General features: G+C 49.5%; 1 protein-coding gene across 1 annotated transcript in view; it reads left to right on the plus strand.

Moving 5' to 3' along the window:
• Window positions 1-18,609, plus strand: part of jing (AE binding protein 2 jing) — a 197,489-nt gene that overhangs the window by 169,762 nt on the left and 9,118 nt on the right. The window contains exons 2-8 of the mRNA XM_031983805.2: window positions 12,976-13,378; window positions 14,166-14,488; window positions 15,170-15,674; window positions 16,271-16,450; window positions 17,680-17,821; window positions 18,206-18,336; window positions 18,418-18,485. Coding sequence (XP_031839665.2) covers window positions 12,976-13,378; window positions 14,166-14,488; window positions 15,170-15,674; window positions 16,271-16,450; window positions 17,680-17,821; window positions 18,206-18,336; window positions 18,418-18,485 — 1,752 coding nt within the window. The remainder of the gene's footprint in view (window positions 1-12,975; window positions 13,379-14,165; window positions 14,489-15,169; window positions 15,675-16,270; window positions 16,451-17,679; window positions 17,822-18,205; window positions 18,337-18,417; window positions 18,486-18,609) is intronic.

Here is an 18,609-nt window from a genome sequence, read left to right on the forward strand (position 1 = left end):
TTCATTGCGCAACACGAGGATCTTCGAAAAACGTCGAATGCTCCGATGTTTCTTATGTATCGATCTCTACAGACACATGATGAGGTGCTAATGATATTCTCAAAAACCTGAATTCGCGTAAAGATTCGCAGTCCAGCGATCGGAATCGAAAGATTTCGATTCTGTCCTCGGGTGTTTAAACGCGAAAGCGTTTCTCACTTAACGAGAGGACTTTTACCGCGGCGGCGAGTCATAGATTCTCGCCGGAAAAAATGTTAATTAGTCGCGGGAACGCGGATCATAAAGAGGCAGCGCGGATACCGCGCGCGTGGTTCGGTTCCCGCGCGAGATTTACGAGTCCCCGCCTCGCGGAAGATTCACGGCAGGCTGCGTTTTTCGCGGAACCACTGGCGTAAACTGCCGAAACGTTTTCGTGGAAGCCGCCGCTGTTCTCCACGGTGCGCGGATCTCCGACGGTCCGACGGTTCGAACGAGGCGCGGGAAACTCCACAAAGGACAGAGTGTTCGTATAAATTAAGCGTTTACGCTTTGGAGCCGCGTTTGGCACGGGAACGGCACTTTCTCGTAAATTTCTTGAGTTACTTCTGATAACACGCCGCTACCGCTTACACGAAAATAGAAAACTAATGGAACGGCGGCCTGCCAACGATTAATTGAGCAAATAACAATAATAGTACAGCGAAATGTCTTATCGACCGGCAACTCGAAACCTGCGCCAAATAACTGCTGCTTCTCGGATTACCGAATTGTCTCGGAATAAATGTTCCGAGTTCTTCCTTGACTTCTCTCGTTTAACCCCGTCGCGAACTAGAATGTTCGAAGCTTCTTACTTTTTCATAAAAAAGTTATACATATCAATCTATTTGAATCAAATTATTCATTCATAGCTTTCGAAGTTATCAAACCTCGAAGACTCCGTTACGCCGGCGTTCGACCGCGAAAGATTAATTATTAATCTTCTGATTAATTCGTAATTCAATGAAAACCTCGATAGAGGCACTTTTCGAGTTTCCATAGAGAAATTTAGTAAAATCCATGTAGTCACAGTGTTAACCCTTAGCACTCCAGGTCGTTTTGTAATCTATCAGCAACTGCAACGAATTTTTATGGTATCCCTAGCGAAAATTAGAAATGCTATAACAATCCTTCGATCTTTTACTTTCCTTCTTAGCACAAAATTTGGATGAAAATCGAATAATTTTAGGGTAGTTTCTTTAAGATTCGTTAAAATATTTAATATTATAACTGGTGGAATATTGGGGCCTACAGAGTTCAAATGGTTAAATTCAGAAACGTTTCACTGGAATCGACGAGCAACGTCTGGTCGAAGGAAACGACTTGGTCGACCCTCCCTACGGTTCCCACGAGCGTGCAGACAGCGGCCCGGCGCGGCGTTCTCCCGTCGGAGGGCAGCGACTCGTCAACGACCGATTCGAGAACGATTCAAAGGGCGAGGACGTTCTCCTTTGAGCGATCGAGTTCGACTCTCGAGCCCTCGCTCAGGATATCATTCCAGCGAACCGTTTAAATACATTCGTTCGAGGACCGTCCACTCGAGCCGAGGCAGTACCGGCCCGGGAGAGGAATCGTCGAGTCCTCGTCTGGAATATCAGGATCGCTGTGTTTACCGGTCGCAATAATGACGGTTAAATTACCCACCGTGAACGGTGGATTGTTTTCCGCGTAGCCAGCTGTCGGACCGGCATTCAAACATGCCCGGCTAAAATTACGCCGGCTCTATCCTCGTTACAGGCGTCCATTATCATTCGAATAGTTACTTCATTAGCGGTTTCGCTGCGCTACCAACGTATCGACCGCTTCCTCTCGTCCGTTACCGATTTTCGAGTAGAATGCATTCTGGTACAAAACCTGGCCTAATTGGAATTGTTCGACAATTTCAAATTACTCTATTCAAGAGTCATCGCGTGACGTGGAATATTGAAAAACTTCTCCTATACATCGTATCGAATAATATTCAATAGTAAAAACACTTCCGAGTGCAAAGGTAAAATCGATTTAGAAACCGATCGAATTTCTTCGAAAATTACGCGAAGAGGCGCAGGCGGAATATACACTCTCCGTAAGGGATACAGCGATATAAATGGAATATGATTGATAATTGACCCACATCCACCGACAGGCAATCGCAAACTGCAACGTCCGAACGGTGCTCGATTCGGAGAACCTCTTGGCGCGGGAGTAGAGCCTCTAGGGTTCACGGGGAAAAAAGCCCTCGAATAATTTGCACGCAAATTTCGAAGATTAATTGCCGTTGAACCGAGCCGATCCGCCGGAACGTGACTTAACAAGGGTAGTTTCTGAACGCTCTCCCCCGCCCGCTCGCGAGTATTAATTTCCCCCCGGTCGGATCTTCCGCCCTCGAAAAGTTTTTTCGTGCCGCGATACTCGAGCAAGCTTGGTTGTAATAGCTTCCAGATGGATTATAGCTCGCAGACCCCCGTCGGCGTAACAACTTGGCACGAGAAAGGGGTGTCGATCGACTCCCGACCCTCTTCTTCGCGCTCCTCCCGCCGCCGAGCCGAAAAGAATCCGAGTGGCGCCTAACCCGGGGTCAACAGCCGCTTCATAAATTTTGATACGACTCTCCTTATCTTTCGTTTCGCCCGGGATCGTCTGCGCCGGAATTTCTTGTTCCAGGAGTACATACTATCCAGTGGACGGGACTTTCGAGGACCTCCACCCTTCCGCGAAGTCGCATTGAAAATCGCGGACGCTTTTCACTGACCGATGTGTATCCGTTGAAAGCGTCCGTGAAAATATCAAGTATAAAGTACACGTGTACAGGGGTGAAATATTGTTCACTTGAACAGCTGTCCTTGCACAGTCCGCGTCGTTTCAATGATCGTGAAAGGATTTATAAATCCACTCTTCAGAGCTCTTGGAAATGAATGGTCTATGCTCAAAACTGTTATCTCGCCACTTCGTTTTATACAGCGAACTTATAAAGTCTTATCTCTCGTTGAGTTAGTTTCAAAGAATGTCGTATCTCGTGGAGAAATATCCAATATTTCGAGTGCGGGGTGAAGTAAGCCTACCACGTCGAAATGACCTAATCTTTCCTTCTTTCTGTGGTTATCAAAGAGATAACGGATCTCTGAGAAATTCTTACAGCAATCAATTTAGCGATGCGCAAACTGAATTGTAAATCAGTTCAAGTCTCAACTGCCTTGTTTCTCTAGACGAGATTCCAAACTTAACTTTTTCTCGATACTTTGATTATTAAAGTAATTGTAACATCCATACACCCGGAAATATTTCCCAAACGTGAAGAGTCATTTCGTTTTAAAGAGAAATTCGACGAAGATGAGCCAGCGATCGAACATTTTCAATGCAGCGGCCTGTCGAACGGAAGAGGGACGCATCCGTGTCAGCGTTGCGCGCACGTTCGCGTGACCATGTCGAATATCACCGGATTGGGCGTAGGTCAGTTACGCAACGCGGCTGTGACGGCCATCGAACGTCCACCCTTGCCATCCGCCGCGATTCAACGAGCTCTGTCGCTCGATACAGAGCACTGGCTGCTCTCAGCGACGAGATCCCAGGGCGAGAAGCCCTTCACCGTCTCGCTCGCGGAGCGTTGTCTTCTCCGAAAAATCGGATCTCGTCCGAGGAGGATGCTGATCGAGGCCCCAGCGTCTGCCTAAATCCGTGCGGGATTACCGGGGGAACGGGGGTCGCATGAAAAATTTAAGGGAATTGATGGGAATCGACCGATGCGACGGGCGGCTCAGTCCTCTTTCCGGGAACAAAGAAGGAATCGGCCGTGCGGCGGGGGTGAGCGTCAAGATGGCCGACCGCCGCGCCGCTCGGGGGTTGACCTTTTCTCCGAGCTGAAGATTCCCTGGCCAAGATACACCGGTCGTCGAATCCGTGAATAATAGAGGCAGCCTTTCGACGGTGGAAACCGAAAACGAGGCATCTGCTCCTCGAACGATCGCGCGTTTTCTTTATGCCAGCAGAAATGCGAGAATGGACGGCGACGTTTCCTTTTCACAGGGTTTCTTTGATTCTTTTTCCTTCTTTGTAACGGTACGTTCATTGTGGTAATATTTACGGAAACGGTAGGATAAACCTGAACATACGAAAAAAGGGATAACAAATAGAAGGTTGTTTACAAAGACCTGGGGCTCGAACATTGAACATGGACGATCTGCTCGGTCTATACGTGGGAAACGCGTTGCTGTAGACGAGGTTTACGAAGTTAGTTGTGTTCTAAGATTAATTTGTATAGAAAAGTACACAAACTATGCTATGCTACCTACTTTTGTAAAATAGAACACAAAGTTGTCCACATCCACGGTGCATTTCCGTACTATCAGAAGAATTTTTATTCGATCTTCTCGTCGATGATCTCTCACGACGAGCGAAACGTTCGATCGATAGATTATTCGTTCGATTATCCGTTTGCGAAGCAGAGACGTAATAGAGGTTTTCATTCCGAGGGATCATGCTCGTTGTATATCGGTTGCGGCAGTTGGTTCCAGCTGTGAATATAACTCGAGGTATTTAGGTGAGCATGCATTTCCGCCGGCGTACGAGCTGGACGAGGAAGTTCTCCGCGAGCGACGGAGAGGACGATGCGTGCGCGAGCTCCGTTTTCCCGGCGGGGATAGAAAGAGAAGGCGCGCTGGTGACCAGCGATGGGATTATCGGCGAATCGACCGTCCAAGGAGTGCACAAGAAAAATCGTTAGACTTCTAAAAGAATTCCGACAGACGCACATCGAAGTTTGTAGAAAGAAACTCGAAGAAATCGATTCGTCTAGCCTATCGACAACACTCGTTGCAACTAATCGAAGAGCAGGCTAAGTGAACCTCGTACACGAGAGTGTCATTCCCATCGCTAGTCCGCGCTTTCGGAGTTGGTCGTTGACAGAGACAGGGAAACGGGTCGCCGAGCGAAGGAACAGGGACAGACTTTGCGGAGGAAAGCACGAGCGACGAGGAGAAAGGGAGAGGGACTCGTCTCGCGCGAGCAGGACAATCGCGAGTGTAGGAGGAGCAGAAGAGAGCGAGTCGCGAGAGGAAAACGGGCGAGCCGGGGGAAACGGAGCGACCGAGCGAGGAAACACGGCCGGAGTAGCACGAGAGCGGAGCCCTGCGAGGGACAGGACTCGAGGAAGGGCGCGAGCGAAGGACGCGAGAGAGGCTAGATTTCCCCGGACGACGAGCGAGAGGCCGAGAGCGGAATTCTAAGACAGCGGTTCTTAACCCGCGAGTCGCGACCGAAAATTGGGTCGTTCGTCTTCAATGGGTCGCGAACAATTTGGAGGCAAGTGCGCGTGGACGGTCGCGCCGATCTAAATTAGCGCGAACGGAGACGTTGCGCTCGTAAAATCCAGCCGAATCGACGCGCTGCGCGAGCCCAGCGCGAAGAACCACTGTTCTAAGAGGCGGAGGGACGAGGACAGCAGCCGCACGATCGGCGACGGGATAGAATTCGGCGGGTCGCGGGGCGCGGGGGCGGCCGAATAGAGAGGGATGCGAAAGGGAGCGAGAAGGACGCCTCGCGGAACGAGCCGCGCCGCCGGAGAGAGGGATGAACGCGGATCGAAGAGGGGCGAGGGGGCCGGGACACGGGGAATTAAGGAACGGAAGAGAGAAAGGCTAAACAGGGAACGGAGGAGGATGAAAGGAGCGCGGCGCGCTCGCTGAACTGGAAGAATAAAAGGGCGGATAAAAATGGCGGAATTGCCAGAAGAATTCGCTGATAAGAGGGCAGGTATAAAGGGGCAGTAGCCGGCGTAACTGAATTCTCCGGACCATCTCGGGGAAAGTTATTAGGTTCGAGTCGGCGGACGGAGATTCTACTTCAAAGGCGTCTGCCTCGCGTTCGCCGCGCTTCCGGCGGATCCGTCGAACCCTTTCGCGAGGATATTCCCGGGTTTTTACAGATTTTCCTTGGGGGTCGCTATTTCCTGGGGATCGGATGAGAATTCACTGTTCCCGAGAACTAGTTCTCTCTAGTTTCCTTTTATTACAGTATCATCGCCGTATTTTCGTTCGCCGGGATATGAAGAAACATTTGACTCGCTCGGAAGAGAACGGGGTTAATTCCGATACTTTCTGATTCTTGTCAATTTTGGAATAATATTCGTGTTGTTCAAGGATTTCCTGGTTTCCTCGATTCCTCTGAAGTCCTTGTAGCTCCCGAATACGTCGTGCAATCGTCTCAGAAGCGGAAACATGAATTTCCTCGATGTTTCTCTTCTGGATTCGATCGCGTTGGCTTCCGAGCGACTCGTTCAACGGGCGTAGCAACGCGTTAACGCGATATCCGCGCCACCCTTGTCCGATTCTACCCGACGCGAAGATCGAGAAGCATCAGGCATCATTCCCGTGTTTCCGTCGCCGGTGTTCGATCCCCCGGGAACGGAAAAACCGAAAGGAGGGCAAGGAGAGGCGGCGTGGAAGAGCGGCGGTGAACTAGACAACAGATTCCGAGAGTGAAACGAGCGAGCGAGCGAGGCTCGGCCGTTGAGCAGCGATAGAGGAAGGTTCAGCCGCGAACGGAAAGAGACGCGACGACGGCGTTGGCGAAACGGTACGGGGAAAATAAGAGAAGAGCGTTGTACATAGTGGAGCGGCGAGGCGTGGAGAGAGAAGAGGAGGGCGTGTGTGCGTGCGGTACTCGATAGGAGCGCGCGCTCGTGTGCGAGAGGCATCGTCGGAGCCTTGGTGCATCACCGAGCGGAGGAGCCACCTGCAAGGACAATGTAATCGACGTAGCGTGATCCGCAGGAACTTGGCCTCGGGATCCTGTCGCGTAGATCCCTCGATCGGCGCTCGACGCGGCGCGACTAGACCGGATAACGACCGGGAACCCTCCGTCACTCTTCAATTTTATCTCTTTCGATCTTCCTAATGGGGTGCCGCGAATTTTGCATAATTTCATACGTTCGCGAGCGACGACGAAACGAAGGTGCATCCAGCTCGAGATCCCTCGAACTCTCTTCTTTTTATCCTCAGCGAAAGATGTCCTTGGCATTTTCATCTAACGTCTTTCTGGTTAGCTGCTTCACTGTCGCTCGTAATAGCTCTGCATTTCGTGACGCTCATTGACATCGTTGCACCGACGATCCTCACGCGAGTTCCCGCTTGCTAGAGCACTTTTCCAAAGCTGAAGATGACGTAGAATCGTCAGTGCTTTCCTACCGAGTTAAACGATATTAGTCGAATTCTAGATAGAAAATTAATCGACGTCCCGACAGTTTGAACGATTCCAAGGTTTCCGGCAGACGGGCGAAGACGTGAATCACAGGCGAGGATCGACGCGATCGTTCTCTATCCCGAACCCTTCCTCCGCGCTCGCAACACGACTCCGTTATCGTCCGCCGGTGTAGACGAAATATTTAGACAGTTCTCGCGTTACTGGCCGGCAGTGAGTTCCAGGCCGGCGACCGGGGGCGGCTAGATTTCCAACGGAAACGAGCGATAGAAGCGGCGGAGTCGTAGAACTGCGACGAGGCTCGGGGATCCAGGTAGACACACGGGGGATCACGGATCGATGCGGGGCTTTGTCGTGCAGCCGGGCTCCCTCGACCCGAGAGAGATTCGAGGATCGATAAAAAGAGGAATTTCATGGCACAATGACCGTCATTCAGCCGGCCGGAGTTTAATGAACGGCCGGCCGTCTCTCTCCTCCTCTCTTCCTTTCTCCTTCTCTCTCTCTCTCTCTCTCTCTCTCTCTCCGGCCGAGTCTGCCGGTCGGCCGACCGGCCCCCGGTTCCTCGGCCGACGGAGTGCGTCGTTGCGTAAACGCAATGTCGGAAAGGAATCGTAATGTGGAAAGGTCAGTGTCTTTCTTTCTTCCGTGACGTCGGCGGCCCGGCACGAATACGCCTCCGAAAATATCTTCGGCCGCGAAAACCGTCGCGCGCGCGCGCGCCCGTGTCCTCCTTTCACCCTCCTTCCTTTCTTTCTCCGCGGCGGCTGTTCGTCTTTCGAGCATCGTTCCCCCGGAATTTACGAGCGACACCTTGTCACGAGTTTTTTCGTGATACCGCCGCGAGCGATCGCGCGTCGAATCATATCTGGTGGGTTTCCAGCGGGACGATGCGCGGATCGGGTCCGTAATCGCGCGTAGATTTCGCGGAGAGCGGGGATATAGAGGAACAGGTGACTTGTATCGTTACGTCGTGATATTCCATAGCTGTACATATTTTCTGCGTTTAACCCTTTGCAGAGGGAGGTTCTCTGAAATATAGATGACCCTCGGATGGAGCTAGTTTATGTATCGATTGCTTGAATAATAGAGGAAGCTATGTTGTGATTTCTTGCTGTTCGAGCGATTTAATCATTTGTTTGCGACTTAGTCGTCGGAACATGAATATTTCGAAACGTCGATAAAGGGTTAAACAGATTAGAAGAATCTTTAAATCGTGCAGGTATAAGATAAGGGGATGATTAGTGGGAAACAGTCGTAATATACAAGATAACCGATGTGGAATGAAAATAAATAACGTGACTATGTTGATAATAGTCTAAAGCAAACATTGTACCGCCAAAAAACTCCTGCTTTTCCTTGCTGCGAAAGAACTCTATGGAAAAACGCGTTAGTTAACGCGTTAGTTAACGTATTATTTTTACATTTACAAAAACAGTAGAAATTTATCGTGCGCGCGAACAGATACTGTTTTATGTTTCTCCAGAGGTGCAATGATGTCTTTGTCTAACGATATCGGAATACATTATCGCTGAACCTTTCCGAACGGCGGCTGCAAATTAGCTTCCAGGGGCGTAAGTTCGGAGTTCCTGGAGGACTTCTGAATTTATGTCTAAACTTGGAACGGCTTTTTTGCTGTAACGCGACGCGAAACGCGTTTATGTTTCCGAATAACGTTCTTCTGGGCTCGCGGGAGCCGGAGGGTAGATAGATAATGACGGCCGAACGGCGAGGGCTGGAATCGGTGAAAGTGGAATAAGCGAAACGAAAGGAACTTCGCGTAATAGGCTCGCCTTAGCGGAGGCCTTTACATAAAATTTGAAACAGGTAGGCGGATATAAAACAACGGTTAACTTTACGCGACGGTTAAGTGGCCGAGATAGCAGCAGCGTTTTATCAACAAGAACTCGGGATTGATGCACGATACATTAAGATTAGCCGCCGACATTGAGACAAATTTCGAAGTATTAAGATGCAATAAAAGGGGCGTAATCTCTAATCTCTCTTTTATGATCTAAATGAATTAGCGCGCATTCCGCGTGTGTACTCGGACGAATTTAAAGCTAATCGCGCAACAGTTTGCGCATTAATAGGTATTATTTCAATGAAATTACTTTACGAGGTTACAAGGATGTAATGCGACATAATTGCGTTACGGCCAGCTGTGAAATTAAAATTACGATTCTTATTACGCGGGTGTAATTAGCATTTTTTCCTCTGCGATTGTAACAGTAACCGTTGAATTTAATGCAATGCATCAAACTGCAGGCATTGGATGCTACGAGATTCTTAAGTATCACAGTTTATGGAACAAGTACGAATTAGCCGTGGAACGATCTTAGAATTCCAAAGAGTATACACCGACGTCCGAGTATATATTCCGGAATTTACGGCGGAGGTGATAGTTAATTAGTAAACGCAAGGAAATATCATAGAAGCTTTCCATATTACGTATACGTTAAAGTCCCGCGCGAGGCGAATAAATTTCCATCGGACGCGAACGTTTCCTACGAAATTCATTTGCCAAAGAAAAATCGCAGATATCGTGAACACCAAAGGCAGCGATCAGGTTTGAGCAGCCAGTTGTTAGCAAGGTTAGCCAGCTTTACCAGCGTCCGGGTCCGCGAGCCGTAACCGCGGTTAAGGGGGTATTCTTGCGTAACCGGTTCAAAAAATCGATTTTTTCCTCTATAAATCAATAATATTGCACCTCGGCAATATATCATGAAACTTGTAGAGCTGAATTCTAACATGTAATGAAATTGCAGCGTGCTTAGTGGAGATACTTTCGAGTTTTACTTCGACAGAACCATTAAAGCAATTAAAAAACTAATGATCAATCGACTCGGAACGTTTCCTTGTTGATTTATTCGTAGCCCTGGAGATCTGTTTTCCCTTTAACCCTTTGTGGACGAACGTGGAGGTGAAATGTTCATATTTGGAACACTAAATACCGAGCAAATGATTTAATTAGCCAAAGAGATCCGTACATAGTTTCCCTATTCTCAATCATTTAAGCTATCAATATCTAATTTGTCAGAATCTGTAGGTTCTGTATATTTCAAAGAATCTTAGTGCGCAAAGGGTTAATTGATTCATTACGTTTCATTACTTTCATCGACGATTCCTAATACGTTCGACCGGTAGCAGTTTCGGGGCTGATCGATGCACCGGCCGGCTCCCGTTTCGATCTCTCGAACGGATAGAAACGGTCGGACGACCGCCGCGCGTTTTATTATCAAACGTTCTATCGATCCGGTCGCCTGGCACGCACGCGTTCGGCTCCGCTTGAACGCGAATGGATTATTCGCGTACGGGCGCGTTGCGCCGACTGCAACTACACGGGGCCCCGGGAATTATGCAAGTTTCTCGGGGTACCGTAAGGAAAGTCGCGCGTACCGGAATCGAAGCCGTGTTCCCCGAGGCGCAAACGACGCCTGAAAAATCCGCGAACGAGACGCCGAGCCCCGTGTAATCCCGCGAATGGCGCGATCAGCGTGGAATTAATTTCCCGCGTCGGAACAGGAAGATACAAAGTCGCGGCTGCGCGCGGATTCTTCGCTAACGAACGAGAGATTGTACTCGCGTCCTGGTGGGAATGCGGCGTCGCTTCTCGGTGGGATTGAGATACGACCATTTTATTTTTTTCCTCCTCGCAGCGAACGCTGATTGAAGAGAAACATTCTCGCCGGACAGCGGAATGCAGTTGCAGGAAATTACGCGATTATGTGTTTAGCGATATCGATAATGCCTCGTTGCACGTGTTCCCCGCTACAATAGACGGTTAAATATTCTTTTAACATTCTTCGGGCATTCCCGTTTCAATCTATCTTTCATAAGCTCCTCTTGTTGCCAGTTCGTCACGTGTAATCGGCCGCGTAACACGAGTGTTACCGTCGAGAATGAATAATATAAAAGCGACTCGATTATTCGAGCATTCCTGTATTAGTGTCTAATTGCGCCGCTACTCATTTCTGGCAAATAAAGGGAAGCCGTAACGTATTTCCCCTCGACCAAGGAAACGTCGATACTACGTGCCCGCGTGAATCTACATAATTCTTCCTCTAACGGCGCGCGGGCTTCGTTCCTGTCGGTGTTCTTTTCTTTCCTGTCGACGAAACACGAACTCCAGCCACACCATACGTCTTTCGCCGCCAAGCTCGCGTAACGCAGGTGCGCTCCTCGGCCAGCGAGGTTTTCTGTTTCGCGAGCTTAACACTTTGCTTACCGAGACCCTATTAATAGGCTTCTCGATGTTCGCTCCGAGTTTTCCTTTAAACTGGGATCTTAACATTTCGCGCACGGGAAGTAACTCAATCGTCGATCGACTCGATACACTAAAATAATGAAGTTTAACCTTTAATATCAGTAAAGCGTGTTCCATGTTAAAATCGTTAAAATCATCGTTGAGTATATCCACCGAACTTTCGAGTGCAAAAGGTTGAAGCAAGTAGTTATTCTTTATAGCTCCCATCGTTATCGCTGATGAAACGTTTACCAAGTAATCAGGAATCTTCGCTCCTCGGTTCTTACCGATTTTAGTGCAGAGCGTACGCGAAAATGCTAGCGATTCTCAGTCGGCAATACCCTAAACGCGAACTCCGTGGAATTCCGAGGAACGATGGGAAACAAAGGCGAAATAATTCCGGCTGCAAGGATTTTCCTATTATCTCCGGGATCTTTGATGTCCTTCTTTCTCGCGAGCCTTAATCAAGAGAGGGCGTCGTTTCGAGAAAGCCACGAGACGCCGTTAATTCTCCTCGTTCCTGCAATCCGTCGACCTTTGCCGTGCGCTCGCGTCGCTTGCAAATCTGACGAGGATGAGCCAGAGCCCGACGGCTCGTGGCTTCCGAAACGACGGGCCAATTGCCAATGTCTGACCCTGTAATTAGGTTCGCGCTGCTGGTAACGTCGTTACCCGGTAAGCGTCGCAATTTCCTCGTGGCCGTTTCTGTCCTCTCCGACCGGTTCCTGTACCGCCGATTCCGAGGAAAAAACGGCTGGGCAACCGGGAACCGACTAATTCTTATTCACGCTTCGGAACTGCTGCGTGTATTCACCCTGAAGAGGGCTAATAACGATAATTAAGCGTAATCTCTTCATTGAGTAATAATTGGAGATTATGAAAGATCCAGTATTTAGCTCCTTCAGAGAACAAATTCATTTAGAGACCTTTACTCTTAAAGAAGTACTAAACAAAGTCTAGATCGCACGAAGTGCCTAAAAACACGCGAGGCTTTACTTCTATCTAAGCGATCTCACCTTTAACCTCTTGCACTGGAATTTAATCTAGAAATCCAAGTCTCTCCAAGAATTCTGCCTTCACCTATTTCACAGATACGTACACTAATTTCATACATTAATAGCCTACAAACCGATACATTTCAAAAGAACCTAGTATGTCCAATGCAACGACAGATCAATGTTTACAAAACGTCATCAATTCTCGAAGAAAAATATCTCGACGTCTACGGTACATCTTCCCAGCGCAAGAGGTTAACACCTTTTAACGGCTTCTACGGCCATGATTTGTAACTTAATTCGTTGCCACGAAGACAGCGTGTCCACCGGTAGCCATTCCCGCTTCACGACAGCGGTAGAAACATCTGATCGGTGTAGTCCCACGGTCGAACATTTATTTTATTGTGCCGAGCGTGTTAGCGCTTTCCCGAGAGTCCCAGAAGCATGTTAAGACCCCTCTCGACCGCTCGGACCAAGAGGTCCGCGTTACGCAAGCCACTCGAGAGAACGACGACGGACTCCGTGTAACGGTTGAAACCGATTTTCCAGTGGCGTCGCGGTGTCCTGCGGGGAGTGCAGCAGCAGCGGTACCAGCGACATCACGGAGCCGGGTTCCCCGTGTAGCACGAGCAGCGACGAGGGGGTAGCGATACGTGGCGCGTCCGCCAGTCCACTTCCGTCCCTACCCAAGCTGGCGCCGTCCTCGCAGATCGGTACCAGGCCCCAGTGGCCCTGGACCCCGCCACTGGCGGCCACCGCGTGCTCGACCTACAAGAGGCTCAAGGGCGAGCCCGAGGCTGGCGCCGTACCGAGGTCTGGGGCCGCGGACCCAACCTTCCGAGGGACCGGCAAGTCGAGCACCGGCAAACCAAACGCCGGTCACCACCATCACGAGACCCAGGGGAAGATCACCGAGTACTTCAAGACTCAGATCAAGCCTCAGCAGTCCAAGGTAACAGATCAGACACCTGGCGAATCGGTTCGCTACGCTACGGTTTTAACCTTTTAGGTACTTTAACCCTTTGCACTCCGTAGGCGCCTCTCAGTCGCCAATTGATTTGACATAGCGAAATTATAGAGTTTCACATTTAATATTAAACTTTGTACAATGCACCGACGTGTAAAATATTAAGTATTTCTAATGAAAAACTTCTGGAGTGCAAAGGGTTAACGAAGATGTGCTCTTGTGCGGGGTTTGAGGCGGTTTGGTATAAATGTGATTGGAGATTGATAGAACCTTCCACTGTGCAATTATATAATATTAAAATCTCTTCTTTGTTATTAGTAATTCATTTTAGAGAATATATGTTAGAAATACTTGAAGGATGTTTTTTCTATTTCTTTGTGTAGTCGATCTGTCGATCGTGAGAAATTTAGATTCATCGCGTGCTCTTGTTTGAACTCTGAGAGAACAGTTTGTTCTGACTACGTAAATATTCAGTTATACAAACATCGGGTTGCACGTAATCGATTACAAGTAATCGAGAATAGTGGAAGGCGGAGTTATTGGATTCTTATTATCCTGCGGAAGGAAGTCCCGCGGTAGAATATACAGTAAAGAAGAAAACAAAAGCTGTCGAACGACGCGTAATAGATGGCCGGCAGGCGAATATTACGAGTCGCATTAAATCATAAACGAAAACCGCACGCGGGCTTATTAATTAATTCTCCCCGTGTAACGAGGGGGTATCGTTAAACGAGCGATTATTAATATTGCGGTGCTCGTTGTGTGAGCGCAGATCAAGAAGAACAGCGAAACGATGTCAGTGCTGGTTGCGAAGAGCTCGTCGGAGTTCAGGAGGCCACCCACGGTGCAGAGGAACAAGGGCGGATTGGCCAAGTACCTGGGCACCGTCTCGCCGAACGGCAGGAACGCGTCCAGCAACGATTGGGAAGTGAGAACGTTGACAATGTCGCCGCCGCCGACGAAAAAGACACCGCCGGTAATCGTGCCGAGGACCAATGGTAAGATGGACAAGAAGTTACCGAAACCAGTGCCCAGTCTGCCCATCTCGAATGACGTATTGAAGAACATGCCAAGCTGCAAGATCACGTCGATCAGGTAGGTTACCGTTCAACAAGCAGGGACGCCGAGTTACAGACATTGTAACCGTCTGTACGCCCAGCTCATCGCGAATCCCAATACTTGCGTCTAACAGTCGATTCGTCGGCTTTCGAGGTACGGAACAGCCATCTAATCATTTCATCTCTCTGCTTACACTCCAAGTCGCCTTGTTCTTGTTCTTTGGTTTAGTAGCTTCACTGCCCCCGGCGGGAAGCATTCGATTACCGTGCCACACGGCTAAAGAAAGTACACAAATTGGAAATCGCGTTCTCTCGTAGATTGTAGATAACTCTGTCGATAAAGATAAAGTCGCATACGGATTCCAAAAGACTATAAAACAATGTGTAACGTGCTGCTTTCGATGCTGACAAGATGATTGAACGCTTTCCGGAGTTAGCATTCATTTTTCAGTTCCTCTACCATACAAGCGAACAAACATGCTCATATCTGTATTTAGCCTTTGATTTCTATGGAAACACTTGTTATTGTTACGTTCCCTTTTGTGTAGAGTCTTTTTATGTTCTGGATGTGTGGATAACTATTACGTTCCGCCAGTTACATACCTTTTGCCGGGGGTAGCACTACCCGTCCTAATAGAATATGGCAACGAAGCCAAGGGTCCGATGAAGACGGGATGGTCGCGATCTCTAATTACAAGCGTTCCTTTAAACCGCGTAGGTTAACGTCCGAAGCTAGCCCGAACGCGAAGAACAACATCTCGCAGCAGTCGGCGCCGACCCCCGCCGCCACCACCGAGGCCACCGCGCTCGACTTCAAGGGGTGCATCCTGTCGAAGCCGCACGTCAACGAGAACAACAACCTGACGAACGGCTGCGGGTCGATCCTGGGCTCGTTGAGGTCACAGGGCGGCCAGGACCTGCTGTCCAGGCTGTCGGTGCCAGAGGACACCGAGGCGAAGGTCACGCAGGCGAGTCCAGCGGACGAGGACGACGTCGAGGAGGAAGAGGAGGACTCCAGGAGCAGCGAGTCGAGGAGCTGCGAGTCGAGGAACAGCGAGTCGAAACCACCGCTTTCGCCGATACTCTCCGCCCCGACTACCATACGATTTCCAGCCAGAGAACCCGAGAAGGATCGGCAACAGACGACGGACAGCGGCGTCTGCCGATGGGACAAGTGCGAGGAGAGCTTCGAATCCAGCGGAGGGCTCCTTGAACATCTACAGGTGTGGCTCTCTTATAGCCTTCGTTTCGTACCGGTAACGATTTCTGCTTCGATTTCCCTTGCGATCGGTTAACCACTCAGCTCGGAACGACGTATCTCCTGACGCGATTGCAATTTCAAAAGTAATAGATTACGAAAGTAGAATACAGTTTATTGTTCGATCGGATTTCTTGGCAGTGCGAGATCGAATACAGGTTTAGATTCCAACGTGGCCGATTAATTGAAAGTCATACGATCCGAGCGAAATAGTTCTAATAAAGCGCTAACCGAGTGGCCGGCGTTATCTACGGAAGTTCAGGCGTGGCGATCGCAAAGGGAACAACGAAGCTGGGGTGTCGAGTTGCTCGGTCTTCAGTTACAATGTTGCTGTACTTCGCGAAAGCCGAAAACTTTTCCGCCGGTCGGTTTTTTGCGCCGTGTAATCGACACCGCGACACCTCCGCGGCTACCGTGCGTCCGTCGGGTACGGTTTCCCCGCGCGCGCTGTGCAACGATCCGCGCCCCTCGATCCCTCGTCGCTCCGGCCGGAGCTCTGCGCACTTGACCCCGTAATTAAGAAACGAGCGGACAGAAACGAAGAAAGGAAATCCGTTGCAGGCGGCGCACATCAACACGCAGACCGGCGGCGACAATTTCGTGTGCCAGTGGCAGGGCTGCAAGGTCCAAGGGAGGAGTTCCTGCTCGCGGAGGTGGCTGGAGCGGCACGTGTTGTCCCACGGCGGGAACAAACCGTTCCGGTGCATCGTCGACGGTTGCGGCAGCAGATTCAGCTCGCAGGTATAGAGATGTCTCGGTTCGGAGGCATTTTAACGAAACGGAGATTGTTGTTAAGTGCGCGGGAATCAATGATGAATCGCGGATGCTGATGGCAAATCGCCTGTCCGATGCATCCCGATAATGACGATCGTACTGAACAAAGTTTCGCCTCGTTCCACGGATGTCTGTGGACGACCCCCCTTCGGCTGATCAGCGTGAACATTGTGGACATTGATCATTGATTGAAATAATCCGTTTGTTTTTCTGACCACCAAGCATTCAACCGAACGCGCTCAGGCGTGTTGCGTTGACATGCATCATTCCAGATGACTATATTTCTTGTGTTGTTGACTCGTTGGGTAATGTATCATGGGTATGAATCAGGGACTACGCGAATCTTCGTTAGTCCTGAACCTTGTCTCCGAAGTGTGAGAAAGGACGCTCGAAGTTCAGCCGTCTGACTGTTTTTCTTTACTTTGTTTTCCGTGATGGTAATATTCGTCGATCTCGATGTACTCCCTGGTTTGCGTCCTTAGATTCTAAGCCGATCCGTGTTCTTTCAGCCCTTGACGCCTCACTTAGTGATACCTGGATTATCCGGCGTTAATTTTCAAATTTCCGATTGAATCCCAACGACGACTCTTTGATTCCGTTCTTAATGGAAGTCGTTTGCCGAGCTTTTGTAAGATTCAATCGACCGAACGATCGATTCGTGTCGTACTTTCTGTGAAAATTGAGAGCCAAGGTATCATGTTGCTCACCGGAAGCGTTAAGAAGCGATGAACGGACAGGACGCGCGCATATTTCGTCTGAACGTCCTACGGTCCACCAGTCTCCTGACTTGCGACGAAGGCTCTTCGAACGATGTCTGTCGTGTGAACCGTCGCCGTGTGGTCGAGGCAATTAGCCGCCGGTTGCCTCGGTCAGACTGTCCTCGGAAGGTGTGCATTTTCCAGGGACAGCTGAGACTACTGTCCGTCGTGATTCTTTTCATCCCCCTCGTCGAACGTCTCTGGGTGTCTTTCTCTATTTCTTCACGTCTCGATCCTCGCGTCTCATCGAAACGATCGTTGCATACACAGAGCAGAACCAGAACACATCGGTGTTGTACTCCATCAGTATACTCGTTGGATACAGCGGAATCGATTCTCGATTCGAAAAATTGTCCTCGTCAAAGTAACGGAACGATAAGCTCTCCCTGGAAGGTGCCGGAATACCGTGTCTTGAATAAATCCGACTTCGTTTTTCAGACCGCTCTCGAGAGGCACGTGAACGGACACTTCAACCAACCGGAAACCAGCAACAACACCGGCAGGCGAAGCTGCGAGAGCGGCGGGAAGCTGGTCAGAAGAAATGGGAAGCGGCTCAGATACAGGCGACAACCTTGGTCCGGTGAGTAGTCGCATCGTCAGGGATTTACCGTTCGCCGGAACCTGCTCGCGCGAAATTCAATGTTGCAAACGGTTTGCAAGCCTTTGAAAGATGTACCTGCTGATTTAAAGTGGAAGATTTTCAAGATTAACCTTGTCGCTACGCCGAGACTTATTACTGTACGGCAATGTTCGCCGTAAATTGCGATTTCAGAGTTGAAAGGGATTTCCACCGTGTAGTTATGTTAGAATGCACGACGGTGTGAATATGACAGGGTAGAAGTGAGCCACTATAGGTGTACCGTTCGGAGAAATGGTAGCCGCGCGAGCTACTATAGCGGCGCGACGTAGCCAACAGGTTAAATGATGTAGAAATGATGACGAGACTTTGTTTCCTATATTGCAGCGAGACTGTTCGACTACTTCGACTCGGGAGTGATGGAAGGCCTCCAGCACAGGTTACTCCAGTTGGCGAAATCGAGGACGCAAGGTCGTCTCGCCGAGACACCAGGAAACTCAATGGCCCTAACTAGTCAAGTAAGCGAATTCGACGAGAACTGCCGGAATATTTCAACCGTATCAGCGTATCAGACGTGTAACATTCCCGTTTTGCCGCAGGTTTTAGCTCGAAGAGTGGAAATGGATGGAAAGACTAAAGTGTTGTTGCGGTGGTATCCTCCAGATATGTGAGTACTCCTCGGAATTCCTCCTCGGAAATGGTCATTTTTGTTCAACAATTTCATCGGCAAATGGGAATACCAACAGTCCATTCAAAGTCCGCGAGTAACACCGTTCACCGAGAAAACTCGA

This window comes from Nomia melanderi, chromosome 6 (genome assembly GCF_051020985.1).
Source record: "Nomia melanderi isolate GNS246 chromosome 6, iyNomMela1, whole genome shotgun sequence".
Lineage (NCBI taxonomy): Eukaryota > Metazoa > Arthropoda > Insecta > Hymenoptera > Halictidae > Nomia > Nomia melanderi.